The sequence below is a fragment of the Oncorhynchus kisutch genome, linkage group LG1 (genome assembly GCF_002021735.2).
Source record: "Oncorhynchus kisutch isolate 150728-3 linkage group LG1, Okis_V2, whole genome shotgun sequence".
Lineage (NCBI taxonomy): Eukaryota > Metazoa > Chordata > Actinopteri > Salmoniformes > Salmonidae > Oncorhynchus > Oncorhynchus kisutch.
The window spans coordinates 75,023,842-75,045,078 of record NC_034174.2 but is presented as its reverse complement, the minus strand read 5'-3'; the positions used below and the strand labels follow the sequence as shown (position 1 = coordinate 75,045,078).

General features: G+C 45.0%; 1 protein-coding gene across 1 annotated transcript in view; it reads left to right on the top strand.

Annotated features, from left to right (window-relative positions):
• The window catches only part of LOC109880859 (adenylate cyclase 9), a 60,569-nt gene that overhangs the window by 30,924 nt on the left and 8,408 nt on the right, over nucleotides 1-21,237 (top strand). The window contains exons 5-10 of the mRNA XM_031833263.1: nucleotides 13,186-13,403; nucleotides 13,565-13,845; nucleotides 16,879-16,981; nucleotides 17,871-18,079; nucleotides 18,306-18,465; nucleotides 20,077-20,225. Of these exons, the coding sequence (XP_031689123.1) occupies nucleotides 13,186-13,403; nucleotides 13,565-13,845; nucleotides 16,879-16,981; nucleotides 17,871-18,079; nucleotides 18,306-18,465; nucleotides 20,077-20,225 (1,120 nt within the window). The remainder of the gene's footprint in view (nucleotides 1-13,185; nucleotides 13,404-13,564; nucleotides 13,846-16,878; nucleotides 16,982-17,870; nucleotides 18,080-18,305; nucleotides 18,466-20,076; nucleotides 20,226-21,237) is intronic.

Below are 21,237 nucleotides of genomic sequence, written 5' to 3'. Positions count from 1 at the left end.
AAGCTAAACATTCTGATCTGTTGCATCAGACTCATTGTTTAAAAAAATTATAATGATGTATCCTAGGCCTACTGGTTGTATGAATTTGGGCTCTATCATCCCACAACTGTCCCAGAGTCTTTTTGGAATAGACTATTTCTTACTCGACTAGCTGACCAACAGAATAGTTAAAATTTCTACTATGGGGATAGTAGATTAACACACGCTAGTGATTTTTCTGTTCATTTCACATCTTGCAGGTTGAGGAAAAGTCAATGTGGACAGTTATTCTAACATTTTCAAAGTGCACATCAGAATTCAGTAAGGGCCTCGCATCAGAATTCAGTAAGGGCCTCGCATCAGAATTTAGTAAGAAGGGCCTCACATCAGAATTCAGTAAGGGCCTCGCATCAGAATTCAGTAAGGGCCTCGCATCAGAATTTAGTAAGAAGGGCCTCGCATCAGAATTCAGTAAGGGCCTCGCATCAGAATTCAGTAAGGGCCTCGCATCAGAATTTAGTAAGAAGGGCCTCACATCAGAATTCAGTAAGGGCCTCACATCAGAATTCAGTAAGAAGGGCCTCGCATCAGAATTTAGTAAGAAGGGCTTGACATCAGAATTCAGTAAGAAGGGCTTCACATCAGAATTCAGTAAGAACCCTGGTGTGTGTGTGTTGGCATGTGTCCGTGTTTGTGTATATCCTGTCATGAACATTTAATAGTGCGTGAGGCTTGGGGGTATAATACTGCAGTGTTCACTGAAGATCCAACTGAGTCATACATACAGGGGGTCTCCTCTATACAGGGGGTCACCTCTATACAGGAGGTCTACTCTATACAGGGGGTCTCCTCTATACAGGGCGTCTCCTCTATACAGGGGGTCTCCTCTATACAGGGGGTCTCCTCTATACAAGTGGTCTCCTCTATACAGGAGGTCTACTCTATACAGGGGGTCACCTCTATACAGGGCGTCTCCTCTATACAGGGGGTCTCCTCTAAATTTTTTTATATATATATATATATATACACACACACATATATACAGGGGGTCTCCTCTATACAGGGGGTCTCCTCTATACAGGGGGTCTCCTCTATACAGGGTGTCTCCTCTATACAGGGGGTCTCCTCTATACAGGGGGTCTCCTCTATACAGGGGGTCTCCTCTATACAGGGGGTCTCCTCTATACAGGGGGTCTCCTCTATACAGGGGGTCTCCTCTATACAGGGGGCCTCCTCTATACAGGGTGTCTCCTCTATACAGGGGGTCTCCTCTATACAGGGGGTCTCCTCTATACAGGGGGTCTCCTCTATACAGTGGGCCTCCTCTATACAGGGTGTCTCCTCTATACAGGGGGTCTCCTCTATACAAATATATAAATATATATACACATACACACATATACAGGGCGCCAATGATACTTTGTATGATACTGTGTGTTTGTCTGCTTATGCACTAGTGTGTGTGTATAATGAACACGATGGGAGACAGAGCTGGTTTCAAGCGCAGGGTGCAGGGCGCAGCAGGTGTTTATTTGTAAAGGACCACAGGAGGAGGCAGGTAGCTGGGTCCAGGGTCAGGCAGAAGGTCATACACAGAGGGTCCTAAAAGGCAACAGTGCAGGCAGTTAAAAGGCTAGTAACATAGTTCAGGAGATCAGGAAATAGAAAACAGGAAATCCGATAAAGTACAGGCAGGGAAAAGGCAAAAGGCTTCGTTAGTGAGGCAGGAAAAAACAATCATACACGGGATGATTCAATTACGTGAAAAACAGAGCTCTGAATAGAAGTGTGTCACAAAACAAACAATACCTCACAATTATGGGGTTAAAAGAACTGAGATAAATAGTGTGTGATAATGACATACAGGTGTGTGAACAGCTGATTAGATCCCAATCACCTGAATCCTAGAGAGTGAGCTGCGTTCAGGGGATCTATGTGTTTGAGGGTGTGAGTTGGAAGCAGACGTTAGTGTGTGTGTGTTGTCTGCTTGTGTTAGTGTGTGTGTTGTCTGCTTGTGTTAGTGTGTGTGTTGTCTGCTTGTGTTAGTATGTGTGTGTGTGTGTGTGTGTGTGTGTGTGTGTGTGTATACATTTATTTGTGTCGGACTATAGTGTGAATGTGCTATCCTTGTCTAGTGGGGATGTGGTCATCATTACAGGCTGTAGGGACATCAGGACACCAGATGTAGGCAGCAGAACCGTGGGTGGTACTGCACTCTTAGGGGACCAACTCTGCATTTTAGGGAGGGGTGTGTGTTTAGGGAAATAGCAGCCCTTGGTACAGGAACAGTATGATGGTATGAAAATCTGGATACCGGCCAACCCTAGAATGTGTATGTGCAAGCGTGTTGCTGTTCCTCCCCTGCAGTATTGGTATGCAGCATTTGCTTTGATCATTAACCCAGGGCAGCTGACACTTGTTTGTTTATGTATACATCTGTCCCCCTCTCTCTCTCTCTCTCTCTCTCTCTCTCTCTCTCTCTCTCTCTCTCTCCTCTCTCTGCCTCTCCTTCTCTCACTCACTCCCTCTCTCTGCCTCTCCTTCTCTCACTCACTCCCTCTCTCTCTCTCCCTTTCTCTCTCTCTCCTCTCTCCTCTCTCTGCCTCTCCTTCTCTCCTCTCACTCACTCACTCCCTCTCTCTCTCTCTCTCTCCCTTTCTCTCTCTCTCCTCTCTCCTCTCTCTGCCTCTCCTTCTCTTATTCACTCCCTCTCTCTCTCTCTCTCTCTCCCTTTCTCTCTCTCTCCTCTCTCTGTCTCTCCTTCTCTCACTCACTCACTCCCTCTCTCTCTCTCCTCTCTCCTCTCTCTGCCTCTCCTTCTCTCACTCACTCCCTCTCTCTGCCTCTCCTTCTCTCACTCACTCCCTCTTTCTGCCTCTCCTTCTCTCACTCACTCCCTCTCTCTCTCTCTCTCTCTCTCTCTCTCTTCCTCCCTCTCACTTCTCTCTCTGGCTCTCCCTCTCTCATTAACTGATAAACATGCCATTAGTGCTCAATTGAATTTTAAACACTCTCACCCTCAAGCCATATCTCTCTTCCCCTCTCTCTCCCTCCCTCCCTCTCTCTCTCTTTCTCTCTCTCTCTCTCTTTCTCTCTCTCTCTTCCCTAGAGAAATCAGTGTTGCCAATGCCAACTGGCTGGGCTACAAACACCTGGCACATATGCCCTCTCATGCCCTCCCTGTCTGCGCTCTCTCTCTCTCTCTCTCTGTCTCTCTCTCTCTCTCTCTCTGGAAACGGTCTGCAGGCACTGTCTTCTTTCTCTCCCTCACTCTCCATCTCTCTCCCTCCTTTGTCTGTGCTCTCTCATTGGGCTGGCAGGTAGCCTAGTGTTTAGAGCGTTGAGCCAGTAACCGAAAGGTTGCTGGATTGAATCCCTGAACAAGGCAGTCAGGGGCAGAACCGGTAGGCCGCCATTGTTCCCCGGTAGGCCGCCATTGTTCCCCGGTAGGCCGCCATTGTTCCCCGGTAGGCCGTCATTGTAAATAAGAATTTGTTCTTAACTGGCTTGCCTAGTTAAAAAAAAGGTTTTACATTATGATAGAAAGTGTACAAGTGTGTGTGTATTCATTCATAGAGTGAAAATAAGTGGTTATCAGAAAGAGAAAGAAGCTTTGTTTCTGCACTTCTGTCTATTTCTGTCTCCACAGCAGCCATAGTAGATGAAGCGTGTGTGTGTCCCTTCATCGTGTGTGTGTTCTTCGCTGGGGTTGTGTGTATGTGTGTGCCCAGCAGCCTGTGTATTATACATAATCAATAGAATCCATCAGGTGCATTAAAGGCTAAAGTGTGTCATGCTGTCAGGCCTAAGTGTTCCTCTCAGTGTGTGTGTGTGTTTGTGTGTCAGGCTGTCAAGCTAAGTGTTCCTCCCATACACTGACTGGATAGATGTACATCCTAGAGAGGGTTGACACACAGAGTATAGGGTTATTAGGGAAGTTTATATGGACATGATTCCAGCTCTATAACTATGTTGGACACTCATCCACCTCCATTTGCAGAGACATCACCATACATAAACTCAGGCACACCCTTTTTAGTTATTTTGATGCGTCTGGGAAACTGTATTTTTAGCTATATGAAACCTGTTTTGCTTTGAAAACCAGCCAGGTCCCCCGTGATACAAGTCAGTATTCAATGTCCATCCATGTCTGGGGATGTTGGGAGATGAGGTGGAAACCGGCCACTAGGGGCAACAGTGAGCGCTGTTACCTTCCAGTAGGTTTCGGTGTTGTGGGTGGGGATGAAAGATGGGCGTCGGCCTCTGGTGGAAAAGGTTTTGTGTCCGAATCCAGCGACAGAAAGTAGCGTTGTCAATTTTTGTTTTAAGCCCAAACCTTAACCCTTACCTTAACCCTTACCTTAACCATTCGTAGGTAATGCCTTAACTTAAGAATAAAGACTTTGAAATTTGACGTTTGGAACAACTTTGAAATTTGACGTTTGAGAAACATGGATGAATGTCTAATTCTGACATGAGACAGAGATCTGGTAGCTGAAAACAGCCTATCGCACAAAAATATAAACGCAACATGCAACAATTACAGTTCATATAAGCAAAGCAGGCAATTTATATAAATAAATTAGGTGTCGGAGGGGTTATGGTATGGGCAGGCAGGCATAAGCTATGGACAACGAACACAATTGCATTTTATCGATGTCAGTTTGAATGCACAGAGATACCATGATGAGATCCTGAGGCCCATTGTCGTGCCATTCATCCTCAGGGTCTGACAACACTGCATCTTTTTAGTTATTTTGACCATTAAATTACAATATTTTTATTTGGAATTTGGGAGAAATGTTGTCAGTAGTTTATAGAATAAAACAAAAATGTTAATTTTACCCAAACACATACCTATAAATAGTAAAACCAGAGAAACTGATCATTTTGCAGTGGTCTCTTCATTTTTTCCAGAGCTGTATATATAAATATAGGACAAAACACACATTACGACAAGAGAGACAACACAACACTACATATAGAGAGACTTAAGACTACAACATAGCAAGGCAGCAACACATGACAACAACATGGTAGCAACACAACATGGTAGCAGCACAAAACATGGTACAAACATCAACAGGGCAACAGGGCAACAGGGCAACAGGGCAACAGGGCAACAGGGCAACAGGGCAACAGGGCAACAGGGCAAGAAGGTAGAGACAACAATACATCACTCAAAGCAGCTACAACTGTCAGTAAGAGCGTCCATGATTCAGTCTTTGAATGAAGAGATGGAGATAAAACTGTCCAGTTTGAGTGTTTGTTGCAGCTCGTTCCAGTCACTAGCTGCAGCGAACTGAAATGAGGAGCGATCGAGAGATGTGTGTGCTCTGGGGACCTTTAACAGAATGTGACTGGCAGAACGGATGTTGTATATGGAGGATGAGGGCTGCAGTAGATATCTCAGATAGGGGGGGGAGTGAGGCCTAAGAGGGTTTTATAAATAAGCATCAACCAGTGGGTCTTGCGACGGGTATATAGAGATGACCAGTTTACAGAGGAGTATAGAGTGCAGTGATGTGTCCTATAAGGAGCATTGGTGGCAAATCTGAGGGCCAAATGGTAAAGAACATCTAGCCGCTCGAGAGTACACTTACCTGCTGATCTATAAAGTAGGTCTCCGTAATCTAGCATGGGTAGGATGGTCATCTGAATCAGGCTTAGTTTGGCAGCTGGGTGAAAGAGGAGCAATTACGATAGAAGAAACCAAGTCTAGATTTGACTTTAGCCTGCAGCTTGGATATGTGCTGAGAGAAGGACAGTGTACCGTCTAGCCATACACCTAAGTACTTGTATGAGGTGACTACCTCAAGCTCTAAACCCTCAGTGGTAGTAATCACACCTGTGGGAAGAGTGGCATTCTTCTTACCAAACCACATGACCTTTGTTTTGGGGGTGTTCAGAACAAGGTTACGGGTAAAGAAAGCTTGTTGGACACTAAGAAAGCTTTGTTGTAGAACATTTAACATTTAAGGTTGGAGATAGGCTTGGCGATGATAGGGGGCAGCAACCTTAAAGAAGAAAGGGTATAAACCATCTGATGGTTTTTTGGGGTCAAGTTTCAGGAACCTCTTTAGCACCTCGGACTCAGTGACAGCCTGCAGGGAGAAACTTTGTAGTGGGGAAGGGGAAAAAGAGGGAGAAGCATCGGGGACAGTCGCATTAGAAGGGGTGGGAGATGAGGAAATGTTGGACGGGCAAGGAGGCATTGCTAAGTTAAATAGGAATCCTGATTTAATGAAGTGGTGATTTAAAGAGCTCAGTCATGTGCTTCTTGTCAGTAACAACCGCATCATCAACTTTAAGGGACACGAGCAGCTGTGAGGAGGAGTTTTTATTCTCCAGGTCCTTAACCATTTTCCGGAACTTCTTGGGGTTAGACCCACAGAGAGAGAACTGCTCCTTAAAGTAACTAACTTTGGCCTTCCTGATGGCCTGAGTTCACTTATTTCTCATTTGCCTGAACGAGAGCCAGTCAGCCTGAGTATGCGTGTGCCAAATGTAATTTTTGAGGTGGAGTAACTCTGCAAGATCACGGTTGTTTTTAATTTAAATGTTCTTTATGCGGGCGTGTTTGTTAACAATACCACTGAACATATCAAAAAATGTCCAAGTGTCTTCGACAGAGGGGGATCAAGCTGATTCTATACCATTTTCAAGAGGCCAGTTTGTGAAGGAAGGCTTGCTCATTAAAGCTTTTTAGCAAGGGTCTATAACAAATCAGGACAGGTCGTTTCACTGAGCAGCCATTACGAACACAGGCTGTAAAACAGTGATCACTAAGGTGATTACAGAAAACACCAGACTATTATTATTTGTGGATTATTTGTGGGGATAACATCAAGAAGAGTAGCCTTTGATGGGTGTTTGGAGTCATACCTTGATTGGTAATAATCTGAGAGAGATTTAGGGAGTCCCATTGCTTTAGGACTTGGTCAGCTGGTGTAAGCATGTCCCAGTTTAGGTCACCTAGCAGGACAAATTCAGACTTAGTGTAAGGGGCCAGGAGAGAGCTTAGGGCAGGTACAGGCCGGTGCTGATGGAGGACGATTGCTCTTTGGTGACTGTTGCTGGGTGCTATTTGTAAGTTTAATACTTAAAACCAGCAAATCAAATTGTTTGGGGACAGACTTGGTGGAGACATCCGAGCACTGAAGGTGATCCTTGGTAAAGATTGCCAGTCCCCCACCTGTGGAAGATTTGTCTTGCAGAAAAAGGTTCTAACCAGAAAGGTTAACATCAGTATTCAAAACACTCTTCCTTAACCACGTCTCAGTAATGACCAACACATCTGGATTGGAGCTGTGAACCCACACTTTCAATTGATCCATTTTAGGTAATAAGCTTCTAGTGTTAATAACGTTCTTGTGGCAACAGGTCACAAATCTTGCTGCTGTGATGGCACATAATCGGGTTTGTTTTTGAATTCTTTGTGGATCTGTGTAATCTGGGGGAAATATGGGTCTCTAATATGGTCATACATTGGGCAGGAGGTTATGAAGTGCAGCTCAGTTTCCACCTCATTTTGTGGGCAGTGAGCACATAGCCTGTCTTCTCTTGAGAGCCAGGTCTGCCTACGGCAGCCTTTCTCAATAGCAAGGCTATGCTCACTGAGTCTGTACATAGTCAAAGCTTTCCTTAATTTTGGGTCAGTCCCAGTAGTCAGGTATTCTGCCACTGTGTGCTCTGTTTAGGGCCAAATACCATTCTAGTTAGCTCTGTGTTTTTGTTAATTACTTGACACATTGGACATAATTATATTTTTGATTTCTCATGATATATGGTTGGGTCTAATTGTGTTGCTGTCCTGGGGCTCTGTGGGTTCTGTTTGTGAACAGTGCCCCAGGACCGGCTTGCTTAGGGGACTCTTTTCCAAGTCCATCTCTCTGTAGGTGATGGCTTTGTTATGGAAGGTTTGGGAATCACTTCCTTTTAGGTTGTTGTAGAATTTAACATCTCTTTTCTGGATTTTGATAATTAGCGGGTATCAGCCTAATTCTGCTCTGCAGGCATTATTTGGTGTTTTACTGAGGATATTTTTGCAGAATTCTGCATGCAGAGTCTCAATTTGGTGTTTGTCCCATTTTGTGAATTCTTGGTTGGTGAGCGGATCCCAGACCTCACAACCATAAAGTGCAATGGGTTCTAGAACTGATTCAAGTATTTTTAGCCAGATCCTCATTGGTATGTCAAATTGTATGTTCCTTTTGATGGCATAGAAGACCCTTCTTGCCTTGTCTCTCAGATCGTTCACAGCTTTGTGGAAGTTACCTGTGGCGCTGATGTTTAGGTATACAGACATAAATACACACTTCTTCACTTTCCACTCTCCATTTGTCTCTCTTTCACTCTACTCTCTCTCTCTCTCTCTCTCTCTCTCTCTCTCTCTCTCTCTGTCTCTCTCTCTCTGTCTCTCTCTCTCTGTCTCTCTCTCTCTCTCTCTCTCTCTCTCTCTCTCTCTCTCTCTCTCTCTCTCTCTCTTGCACACACACTCCCTTTTCTTGCAGTACATTGTTTTGATAAAATCCACTCATCTCTGATTCCCATGTCCTGCCTCAGTAAACATAGAGGGTTGGTAACAAGACCACTGTAAGAGTGTGTGTGCTGTGTTGCCCACTGTTATACAACTTTCCATTCACTTCCTCTTGCTGTTTCTCACACTGTAGTGTCCTTCCCCCCTGTTCCTGTTCACTGGCCCGCACACACACACACATACATACACACATACACACATACATACATACACACGCACGCACACATACATACACACATACATACATACACACGCACGCACACATACATACACACATACATACATACACGCGCACACACACATGCAGAGACAGACAGACAGACAGACAGACAGACAGACAGACAGACAGACAGACAGACAGACAGACAGACAGACAGACAGACAGACAGACAGACAGACAGACAGACAGACAGACAGACAGACAGACAGACAGACAGACAGACAGACAGACACATGAACAGACAGACACACACACATGAAGAGACAGACAGACAGACAGACAGACACGCAGAGACAGACAGACACATACATGCAGAGACAGACAGACAGACAGACACATACATGCAGAGACAGACAGACACATACATGCAGAGACAGACAGACAGACATGCAGAGACAGACAGACAGACACACATGCAGAGACAGACAGACAGACACACATGCAGAGACAGACAGACAGACACACATGCAGAGACAGACAGACAGACACACATGCAGAGACAGACAGACAGACATGCAGAGACAGACAGACAGACAGACAGACAGACAGACAGACAGACAGACAGACAGACAGACAGACAGACAGACAGACAGACAGACAGACAGACAGACAGACAGACAGACAGACATGCAGAGACAGACAGACACACATGCAGAGACAGACAGACATGCAGAGACAGACAGACCGACAGACAGACAGACAGACAGACAGACAGACAGACAGACAGACAGACAGACAGACAGACAGACAGACAGACAGACATGCAGAGACAGACAGACATGCAGAGACAGACAGACACACATGCAGAGACAGACAGACAGACACATACATGCAGAGACAGACACGCAGAGACAGACACATACATGCAGAGACAGACAGACACAGACATACAGACAGACAGACAGACAGACAGACACATACATGCAGAGACAGACAGACAGACACATACATGCAGAGACAGACAGACAGACACATAAATGCAGAGACAGACAGACAGACATGCAGAGATAGACAGACAGACAGACAGGCAGATGCTCAAGCAGACAGACAGACAGTAGGTCATGGCCCGGTAGGATCCTATTAAATCCAGCTAAGGGACCACAACTCCGAGGCACACGTGCGTGAACACACACACACCCAGGGACAGCCAGGGAGACCCAGACAGGCTAGAATAGAATAGATTACTATATTAGGTATGTTGTTCATAGTGACACCAGTGACAGTGACTGATCTGGCAACAGAAGAGAGAGGAGAGATAGAGTCTGGTGGGTTTTGGTTCGTCATTTACAATGACGGCCAAACTCTAACACGGACGACGCTGGGCCAATTGTGTGCCGCCCTATGGGACTCCCAATCACGACCGGTTGTGATACAGCCTGGAATCGGATCAGGGTCTGTAGGGATCCCTCTAGCACTGAAATGCAGTGCCTTAGAATGCTGCGCCACTTGGGAGCCCCAACCCCTCTGAATCAGAGAGGTGTGAGAGAGAGATGCAAGAGAGAGGTGTAGAGAGACAGAGTTCCCTTTTGTACTTCAACCATTTGCACATTGTTACAACACTGTATATATACATAATATGACATTTGTAATGTCTTTATTCTTTTGGAACTTCTGTGAGTGTAATGTTTACTGTTAATTTTTATTGTTTATTTCACTTTTGTATATTATCTACTTCACTAGCTTTGGCAATGTTAACATATATTTCCCATGACAATAAAGCCCCTTGAATTGAATTGAGTTAGAGAGACCGGGAAATGAGATAAGAGCACTTCTTCTTATGGTGGTGTGTCTGCCAATGGAAGTGGTAGAGTGAAAAGAAGGAGAGAGAAAGATAGATAGTGATGGAGGAAAGTGAGTGATGGAGGGAGGAGGGAGAAACTTAAAGACAGAAGAGATGAATGGGCTCTCAGCCTTGGTGATTCTAAAAGACACGTGAGAGAAACAGAGAAGCACAATATGAGTGTGTGACTCACTCAGTAAAGAGCTTGTGCAAACACACACACACACACAAACTCATACGTACAAACTGACGTACACACACACACACACACACACACACACACACACACACACACACACACACACAAACTCATGCGTACAAACTGACGTACACACACACTTATACATGAGCTGACTAATATACAGATCAAATACACTCACAGCAAAGGCTGACACATCACATGTAGCTAGATACATCTTTTATGTGTGTTTATCTGAAACATATTCACAGACACACTTGTCATAAAAACATATTCAGAGAACTTTTGCATTAGTACAGGAACAGCAAACTAGTTCCTAGAAAGATTTTTTTTAAATTCAAATTTGTTTAAAATTTTTCCTATTTGCTTACAATCCCCTGAGCTTCCACTGTGTTTCGATTATGAGCGCTAGCCTAGCTAGCATCAGTAATGTTGAACAATGAGAGCACTAGCTAACCTAGCCTAGTATTGGCTGTGTTTGAATTGTGAGACATCAATCTAGCCTGGCTAGCATTTCATTTTGAACTGTGAAAGCGGTTAGCTAACATATTCTAGCATTGTGTTTGAACTGTGAGAGCGGTTAGCTAACCTATTCTAGCATTGTGTTTGAACTGTGAGAGCGGTTAGCTAACCTATTCTAGCATTGTGTTTGAACTGTGAGAGCGGTTAGCTAACATATTCTAGCATTGTGTTTGAACTGTGAGAGCGGTTAGCTAACCTATTCTAGCATTGTGTTTGAACTGTGAGAGCGGTTAGCTAACCTATTCTAGCATTGTGTTTGAACTGTGAGAGCGGTTAGCTAACATATTCTAGCATTGTGTTTGAACTATGAGAGCGGTTAGCTAACCTATTCTAGCATTGTGTTTGAACTGTGAGAGCACTTGCTAGCCTAGTTAGTACAAGCTCTTAGTATAAGCTCTTTTTGAACTTGCCTAGCATTAGCCATGTTTAAAATTATGAGAGCCTTGCTAGTATTAGCTGTATATGAACTATGATACCTTTATCTAGCCCAACTAGCTTTAGCGTGTTTGAACAGGCTGATACCGGCTGGCCGTTGGCCACTTCTAGTAATCCAGTGTTTGTGTATTTCCTTGTTTGCCCCACAGCATTGTTAAAGGAAAGATTACTATGTTACAAAACTCATCATGCCAGTTGTATTTCTGCCAGCTTGAACGGCAATAGCTCAGATACACATGAAAATATTAAATGACCTCTGTAATTGATAAAACATCATTCAGAGCTGCACAAAAACTACATAACATTCAAAATAGGTGGATCTTTCCTTTAAATGGCAATTCCGCCACTTTTCAACCTCATATTCATTATCTCCAGCACAATGCCAGTGTCTCCACATATGTGAAAACGGCACGTTTCAATGATCTGTGGTTAAAAAAATAAGAAGAAAGGTCCTCATGCATCTCTGTGACATTATTTTTCTTTTGATGATGTCATCAGATATAACATTTTTCCCATATACACTGGTATTGTGCTGGCGATGATGAAAATGAGGTTGAAAAGTGGTGGAATTGCCCTTTAACTCCGCCACTACTGTCTCTGGTGTTGTGCAAACACACTGTGATACACCACAGCTTATATTACTGTCTCTCTCTGTCTGTCTGCAGGTCTGAATCACTGACTGACTGACTGTCTGTCGGCAGGTCTGACTGACTGTCTGTCGGCAGGTCTGATTGACTGACTGTCTGTCGGCAGGTCTGACTGAATGACTGACTGTCTGTCGGCAGGTCTGACTGACTGACTGACTGACTGTCTGTCGGCAGGTCTGACTGACTGACTGACTGACTGTCTGTCGGCAGGTCTGACTGACTGACTGACTGTCTATCGGCAGGTCTGACTGACTGACTGACTGTCTGTCGGCAGGTCTGACTGACTGACTGACTGTCTGTCGGCAGGTCTGACTGACTGACTGACTGTCTATCTGCAGATCTGAATCACTGACTGACTGACTGTCTATCGGCAGGTCTGACTGACTGACTGACTGTCTGACTGTCGGACTGCACAGTGCAACTGCTGGGTTGATTGTGTGTGGGAGCGTGTGTGTGTTATGGTGGTTGTCTGTGTATTATTAAGTGTGTCTGTTATGGTGGTTGTCTGTGTATTATTAAGTGTGTGTGTTATGGTGGTTGTCTGTGTATTATTAAGTGTGTGTGTTATGGTGGTTGTCTGTGTATTATTAAGTGTGTGTGTTATGGTGGTTGTCTGTGTATTATTAAGTGTGTGTGTTATGGTGGTTGTCTGTGTATTATTAAGTGTGTGTGTTATGGTGGTTGTCTGTGTATTATTAAGTGTGTGTGTTATGGTGGTTGTCTGTGTATTATTAAGTGTGTGTGTTATGGTGGTTGTCTGTGTATTATTAAGTGTGTGTGTTATGGTGGTTGTCTGTGTATTATTAAGTGTGTGTGTTATGGTGGTTGTCTGTGTATTATTAAGTGTGCGTTTCCCCTCTGCAGGGATGAAGACCTACCTGATCTCAGGGAGGAAGTTAGAGCATGCTCAGTGTGGTTGCTCTCAGGACATCCTGACCCCGTGCCCTCGCCCCCACACCTCTGCCCTCATGCCTGGGGGGGCTGCTTCCCTCTGTGTGTCCTGCACTGTGAATGGGGAGCAGACAGAGGAGGGGGCCGGACTCAATGGATGCCAGGATGAACATAAGACTAACAGCGCCAAGGTAGATCACATGCCTATCCTGGCACGCAACGACACATCCACACACACACACTGACAACACACTCCTGTTCCAACATAGCTTACGACACACCTACTAATAACACACACCTGCACCACATACTTATCTAACACACATCCCTCTCTCGCCTTCTTCTTCTGTAGTTTACTCCAGGCTGCAGCCCCAGGGCTCTGAATGGTATTCTCAGTCCTCCACTGGAGGACTCGGTGATGGCCAGCCAGAGCTCTCTATGTGACATGCTCCAGGAGAAAGAAAAGAAGACCAGTACGGGCACAGGGACGGGTACCAGCCTGGGTATGGGGGGTCCAGGAGGGGCGGGACCGGGGGGCACAGGCATGGACCACTCCGCCCTCATCCCGCTACGCTCCAAGAACTTCAGGGAGAAGAGTGACGTCCATTTTGTTGATGTCATCAAGGAGGACAGGTGAGGACCGGAGGGAGTATGATGGCTTTTGGCTTTACTTATGAACTGTTTTGAGTTCAGTACATCTAAATAACCTAGATCAGAGTTCAGTCATAAACCCTGACCCTGAACCAGTTTAGAGGGGCATATTAAAGTTGGGAGATAGTAGGTGGCTTTAGTGGAATGATTGACGGTCTAAAGCTGACCCTGGACTAGTTGATAGGACTAGTTGTTATTTACTACTGCACTGTTGTTAGATACTACAGCACTGTTGTTAGATACTACAGCACTGTTGTTAGATACTACAGCACTGTTGTTATTTACTACAGCACTGTTGTTAGATACTACAGCACTGTTGTTAGATACTACATCACTGTTGTTAGATACTACAGCACTGTTGTTAGATACTACAGCACTGTTGTTATTTACTACTGCACTGTTGTTAGATACTACAGCACTGTTGTTAGATACTACTGCACTGTTGTTATTTACTACTGCACTGCTGTTAGATAGTACTGCACTGTTGTTAGATAGTACTGCACTGCTGTTTGATAGTACTGCACTGTTGTTAGATAGTACTGCACTGCTGTTAAATACTACAGCACTGCTGTTAGATACTACTGCACTGCTGTTAGATACTACTGCACTGTTGGAGCTAGGAACACAAGCATTTTGCTACACCCACAATAACATCTTCTAAATATGTGTATGTGACCAATAACATTTGATTTGATTTGATTTAGGAGCAGAACTGGGCATGTCTTGGCAGATCAGGGATTAGCCTTCCTTAGGTTTAAAGTGAAAGGCCTTTTTCTTCCAAACTCTAAATCCAATAATGCACTAATCAATATCAATGTAGTACTAACAAAAAGAACATATGGTAGATCAAAAACACAGGAGAAATAAAAATAAGAAATAAAGAGGACAGGAGAAAGTAAGAAGCTGCACAGGGTCCGTTCCAGTACCATATTATAATGTACAGGGACACTGGATCTATAGAGGTAGATATGTATAGGGGTAAACATACTATATACAGGGTCCGTTCCAGTACCATATTATAATGTACAGGGATACTGGATCTATAGAGGTAGATATGTATAGGGGTAAACATACTATATACAGGGTCAGTACCATATTGTAATGTACAGGGATACTGGATCTATAGAGGGAGATATGTATAGGGGTAAACATACTATATACAGGGTCAGTACCATATTATAATGTACAGGGATACTGGATCTATAGAGGTAGATATGTATAGGGGTAAGCATACTATATACATGGTCAGTACCATATTATAATGTACAGGGACACTGGATCTATAGAGGTAGATATGTATAGGGGTAAGGTGACTAGGCATCTGGATATATGATTAACAGAGTAGCAGCAGCGTATATGAAGATTGTATGTGAGTGTGTGTGTGTAGAGTCAGTATAGATGTGTGTGCATGTTGTGTGTATTGAGCGTGTCAGTGTGTGTGAGTGTGTTTATAGAGTCAGTATAGATGTGTGTGTTGAGCGTGTCAGTGTGTGTGAGTGTGTTTATAGAGTCAGTATAGATGTGTGTGCATGTTATGTGTATTGAGCGTGTCAGTGTGAGGGAGTGTGTATAGATTCAGTATAGATGTGTGTGCATGTTATGTGTGTGTTGAGCGTGTGAGTGAGTGTGCATTGAGTCAGTATAGATGTGTGTGTTGAGCGTGTCAGTGTGAGTGAGTGTGTTTATAGAGACAGTATAGATGTGTGTGTTGAGCGTGCAGTGTGAGTGAGTGTGTATAGAGTCAGTATAGATGTGTGTGCTGAGCGTGTCAGTGTGAGTGAGTGTGTTTATAGAGACAGTATAGATGTGTGTGTTGAGCGTGTCAGTGTGAGTGAGTGTGTATAGAGTCAGTATAGATGTGTGTGTTGAGCGTGTCAGTGTGAGTGAGTGTGTATAGAGTCAGTATAGATGTGTGTTGAGCGTGTCAGTGTGAGTGAGTGTGTTTATAGAGTCAGTATAGATGTGTGTGCTGAGCGTGTCAGTGTGAGTGAGTGTGTATAGAGTCAGTATAGATGTGTGTGTTGAGCGTGTCAGTGTGAGTGAGTGTGTATAGAGTCAGTATAGATATGTGTGTTGAGCGTGTCAGTGTGAGTGAGTGTGTATAGAGTCAGTATAGATGTGTGTGTTGAGAGTGTCAGTGTGTGTGAGTGTGCATTGAGTCAGTATAGATGTGTGTGTTGAGCGTGTCAGTGTGAGTGAGTGTGTTTATAGAGTCAGTATAGATGTGTGTGTTGAGCGTGTCAGTGTGAGTGAGTGTGCATTGAGTCAGTATAGATGTGTGTGTTGAGCGTGTCAGTGTGAGTGAGTGTGTATAGAGTCAGTATAGGTGTGTGTGTTGAGCGTGTCAGTGTGAGTGAGTGTGCATTGAGTCAGTATAGATGTGTGTGTTGAGCGTATCAGTGTGAGTGAGTGTGCATTGAGTCAGTATAGATGTGTGTGTTGAGCGTGTCAGTGTGAGTGAGTGTGCATTGAGTCAGTATAGATGTGTGTGTTGAGCGTGTCAGTGTGAGTGAGTGTGCATTGAGTCAGTATAGATGTGTGTGTTGAGCGTGTCAGTGTGAGTGAGTGTGCATTGAGACAGTGCAAGAATAAAAATAACTAAAGGGTCAACTTAGATAGACAGATCGTCTGTGTAGACATTTGTTAGCTCTTCAGCAGTCTTATGGCTTGGGGATAGAAGCTGTTCAGGAGCCTGTTGGTGTCAGACTTGATACACGGGCACCGCTTGCCGTGTGGAAGCAGAGAGAACAGTCTATGGCTTGGCTGGTTTAGGATTACCAACAGTGGTGATTAGTGTTGACAGCGTATATATTTTAAGTCAGTTTTAAGTCAGTCACTAAGGGAGGAATCCCAGCTTGAGATGCATGCACTTAACCTCGATGATCACGTAAATAATGCATAGATGTCAATGGATGATTCAAGTCATGCATGCAGAAGTCGAGTTCAAGTTAGGATTCCCCCCTAAAACCCTCTACCTGTCTTTTCCTCATCCTCACTCTATTCTCCTCTTTCAAGTCTGATGAAGGACTACTTCTTCAAGCCTCCCATCAACAAGCTGAGCCTCAACTTCCTGGAGAGACCTCTGGAGACAGCCTACCGCATCAGCTACCAGGAGGAGGTACACACACACACACACACACCCTCAATCCGTGTCAGTCAAAGCCGTATTGACCACGTGTTCATACGAAGCCCCCTGCTGGTGTGTATAATATGTTTCAGTTCTAACAGTTTGACCACATTATAGTAGTAGTAATCTGAACTTTATCTCCTCTCTCTGTCCCTGTGTTGTTCCCCTCTCATCCCAAGTGTCGAACCACCTCTCCTCTTCCTTTCTCCTCTCCTTCTCTCTCTGTCTCTGACTACTCTCTCCCCTCCAGGTGGAGACCCAGGCCCCGGTGCAGACCTTCTCTCTATGTCTCTGACTACTCTCTCCCCTCCAGGTGGAGACCCAGGCCCCGGTGCAGACCTTCTCTCTATGTCTCTGACTACTCTCTCCCCTCCAGGTGGAGACCCAGGCCCCGGTGCAGACCTTCTCTCTATGTCTCTGACTACTCTCTCCCCTCCAGGTGGAGACCCAGGCCCCGGTGCAGACCTTCTCTCTATGTCTCTGACTACTCTCTCCCCTCCAGGTGGAGACCCAGGCCCCGGTGCAGACCTTCTCTCTCTGTCTCTGACTACTCTCTCCCCTCCAGGTGGAGACCCAGGCCCCGGTGCAGACCTTATCTCTATGTCTCTGACTACTCTCTCCCCTCCAGGTGGAGACCCAGGCCCCGGTGCAGACCTTCTCTCTATGTCTCTGACTACTCTCTCCCCTCCAGGTGGAGACCCAGGCCCCGGTGCAGACCTTCTCTCTATGTCTCTGACTACTCTCTCCCCTCCAGGTGGAGACCCAGGCCCCGGTGCAGACCTTCTCTCTATGTCTCTGACTACTCTCTCCCCTCCAGGTGGAGACCCAGGCCCCGGTGCAGACCTTCTCTCTATGTCTCTGACTACTCTCTCCCCTCCAGGTGGAGACCCAGGCCCCGGTGCAGACCTTCGCCAGCCCTACCTTCAGCTCCTTCCTGGATGTTCTCCTATCCTGCTCTGTGTTCCTCGCCCTCACCTTGGCCTGCTTCCTGGTTCCCATGGTCACTATGGAGACACCTCCGGCAACCGTCCTGGGATTGGCTACCGCTGCTGGTCTGTTAGAGCTGGTCTCCCTGGTGCTGTCCATACGGTGAGGGGTGGAGGGGGGAGATAGTGGGAGGGAGGAGAGGGTGGGTAAAGTGAAAAGTGTCTGCTGGAGTTGGTCTCCCTGTTGCTATATGGAGGAATGAGAAATTAGGGAGGGAGGGAGAGAGAATGAACTGATAGGGATGTGAGTCAGTGTATCACAATGTTGTCCTTTCTTGCTATTTACTTGTCCCTCCTTTCCTCACCTCCTCGCCCTCGGCCCCCTGCAGTATGACGTTCTACCTGGACAACGTGTTGAGCTGTACCCAGACCTTGCTGAGGGTGGTGTCAGGCTGGATCCCCCGTCATGTGATCGGGGCCGTGCTGGTCTCACTTCCTGCCGTGTCCGTGTTCTCACACCTCGCCTGCAGCCTCCACCTGCCCATCCAGGTAAGGAGAGATAGAGAGGGTACAGGAGGAGGGCAGACATGGGGTTCTAGTCAGGGATCGTCAAAAGGGGTTTGAACGCTGGTCGAGATGACAGAGGGCAAATGCATTACTGCTAACAACACCTATTTGCAATAAAAGGTGTTCTCAAGTGTGTGGGACTAAGTGTCAAGAGCATTGAGTTATACTTAGTCCACAGTTGTAGGACCCACTAGAAAGTGCCAGTGTTTCAGAGAGAGAAACAGTCAATGGAAAATGGAGAGGTCTATACTAGTGGAGCTTGTTTCACAGATTTTTGACATTCTCCTCCTATTAAATCCTTTATGTGGAAGAGATAGAGGTCCTAGTTTGGGCAGAGGCTAACTACACACTGCACATTGTTTTCTCTAGCCTTATTCTGAGTCCGGAGCTGCTGCCATAGGGCTCTGGTCAAAAGGTAGTGCACTATACTACTATACCTGGCCGTGCTGCTGCTCCAGTTTTAACTGTTCTGCCTGTGATTATTATCATTTATGAACATTTGAACATCTTGGCCATGTTCTGTTATAATCTCCACCTGGCACAGCCAGAAGAGGACCCCTCATAGCCTGGTTCCTCTCTAGGTTTCTTCCTAGGTTTTGGCCTTTCTAGGGAGTTTTTCCTAGCCACCATGCTTCTACACCTGCATTGCTTGCTGTTTGGGGTTTTAGGCTGGGTTTCTGTACAGCACTTTGAGATATCAGCTGATGTACGAAGGGCTATATAAATACATTAGATTTGATTTGATTATATAGGGAATAGGGGGTCATGTGGGATGCACCCAAGTCTTGACTGCTCACAAGTCAAGCTGGTGTGTTTTGATATCTTGTTTGGCAAGGATCCCCCATACACTTGCACACACACACACACACACACACACACAATAACATGGAAGAGAGATGGATACCTGGCAGAGAGAGAGGGGGATGGATGGATAGAGGGATGAAAGAGAGGGATGGATTGGATGAGAGTGATGAATAATATGGCAGAGAAAGAGAAGATGTGTGTGAGAGGGATAGAAGGGAGGGATGGAAGCATGGAGAGAGAGAGATGGAGGGATAGAAGAGAGAGGGGATACCTGGCAGAGAGAGAGATGGAGGGATGGAAGCATGGTGAGAGAGATAGAGGGATGGAAGAGAGAGGGGATACCTGGCAGAGAGAGAGATGGAGGGATGGAAGCATGGTGAGAGAGATGGAGGGATAGAAGAGAGAGGGGATACCTGGCAGAGAGAGAGATGGAGGGATGGAAGCATGGTGAGAGAGATGGAGGGATGGAAGAGTCTGTACTAACTACTCTACAGGGGATTCATCTATTGATGTGCGTGTGGGTGTGTGTTCACCCATGCCACTGGTGTGCATAAGGCATGTGCTCACAGGTGTGAGTGTGTTGAGGATGTTGGTGGGGAAGTATGTTTATGTTACCATATGTAATATATTGTGTGAGTACTCTTGTGTACCAGGGTCAAGTTCCATTTCAATTCAGTCAATTTGGGAAATAACCTGAAATTCCAATTCCCGATTTCTTCTCATAGAGAAGCATTGATGAAAATTGGAATTTCAGTTTACACAAACAAATGTTGTGTGTCCTCCCTCTAGGTAACCATGTTCCTGTGCTGTGCAGTGACCATAGCCATCATCCAGTACTGTAACTTCTGCCAGCTGAGTTTCTGGATGAGATCTGCCCTGGCCACAGCTGTTGGTGTGGCTCTACTAGTGCTGCTCCACAGCCCCCTCAACAGGACAGGGTTAGTACTGCACCCGATACGTATTTACGACCCATTCAGAACTTTAATCCAATACATATTTTCGTGTACACATATTTTGCAGATGTTATCACGTGTGTGCAGTAATACCTGACAATACAAAACAATACACCCAAATCCCCAAAATAAAAGAAAGGAATTAAGAAATGTATAAATATTAGCAATCCGCATGTCTGTTCTTCTTATTGGTGTCCTTTAGTAGTGTTTTCTTTGCAGCAGTTTAACCATGAAGGCCTGATTCATGCAGTCTCCTCTGAACAGTTGATGTTGAGATGTGTCTGTTACTTGAACTATTTGAGGCTGGTAACTCTAATGAACTTATTCTCTGCAGCAGAGGTAACTCTGGGTCTTCCTTTCCTGTGGTGTTCCTCATGAGAGCCAGTTTCATCATAGCGCTTGATGGTTTTTGCGACTGCACTTGAAGAAACTTTCGAAGTTCTTGAAATTTTCCGTATTGACTGACCTTCATGTCTTAGTAATAATGATCTGTCATTTCTCTTTGCTTATTTGAGCTGTTCTTGCCATAATATGGACTTTGTCTTTTACCAAATAGGGCTATCTTCTATCTTCTATCTTCTATTTACCACCCCAACCTTGTCACAACACTAATGATTGGCTCAAACCCATTAAGGAAAGAAATTCCACAAGTGAACTTTTAACAAATGCATTCCAGGTGACTGCCTCATGAAGCTGGTTGAGAGAATGCCATGAGTGTGCAAAGCTGTCATCAAGGCAAAGGGTGGCTACTTGGAAGAATCTCAAATATAAAATATATTTTGATTTGTTAAACACTTTTTTAGTTACTACATGAGGGGAGGATTATTATATGTGTTTTTCATAGTTTTGACATATTCTACAATGTAGAAAATAGTAAAAATAAAGAAAAACCCTGGAATGAGTAGGTGTGCCCAAACTTTTGACTGGTACTGTATATGATTGTGTGTATAGGCATTATGGACAACATATGAATAGAAAAGGTGTGTACAGCAGTAGT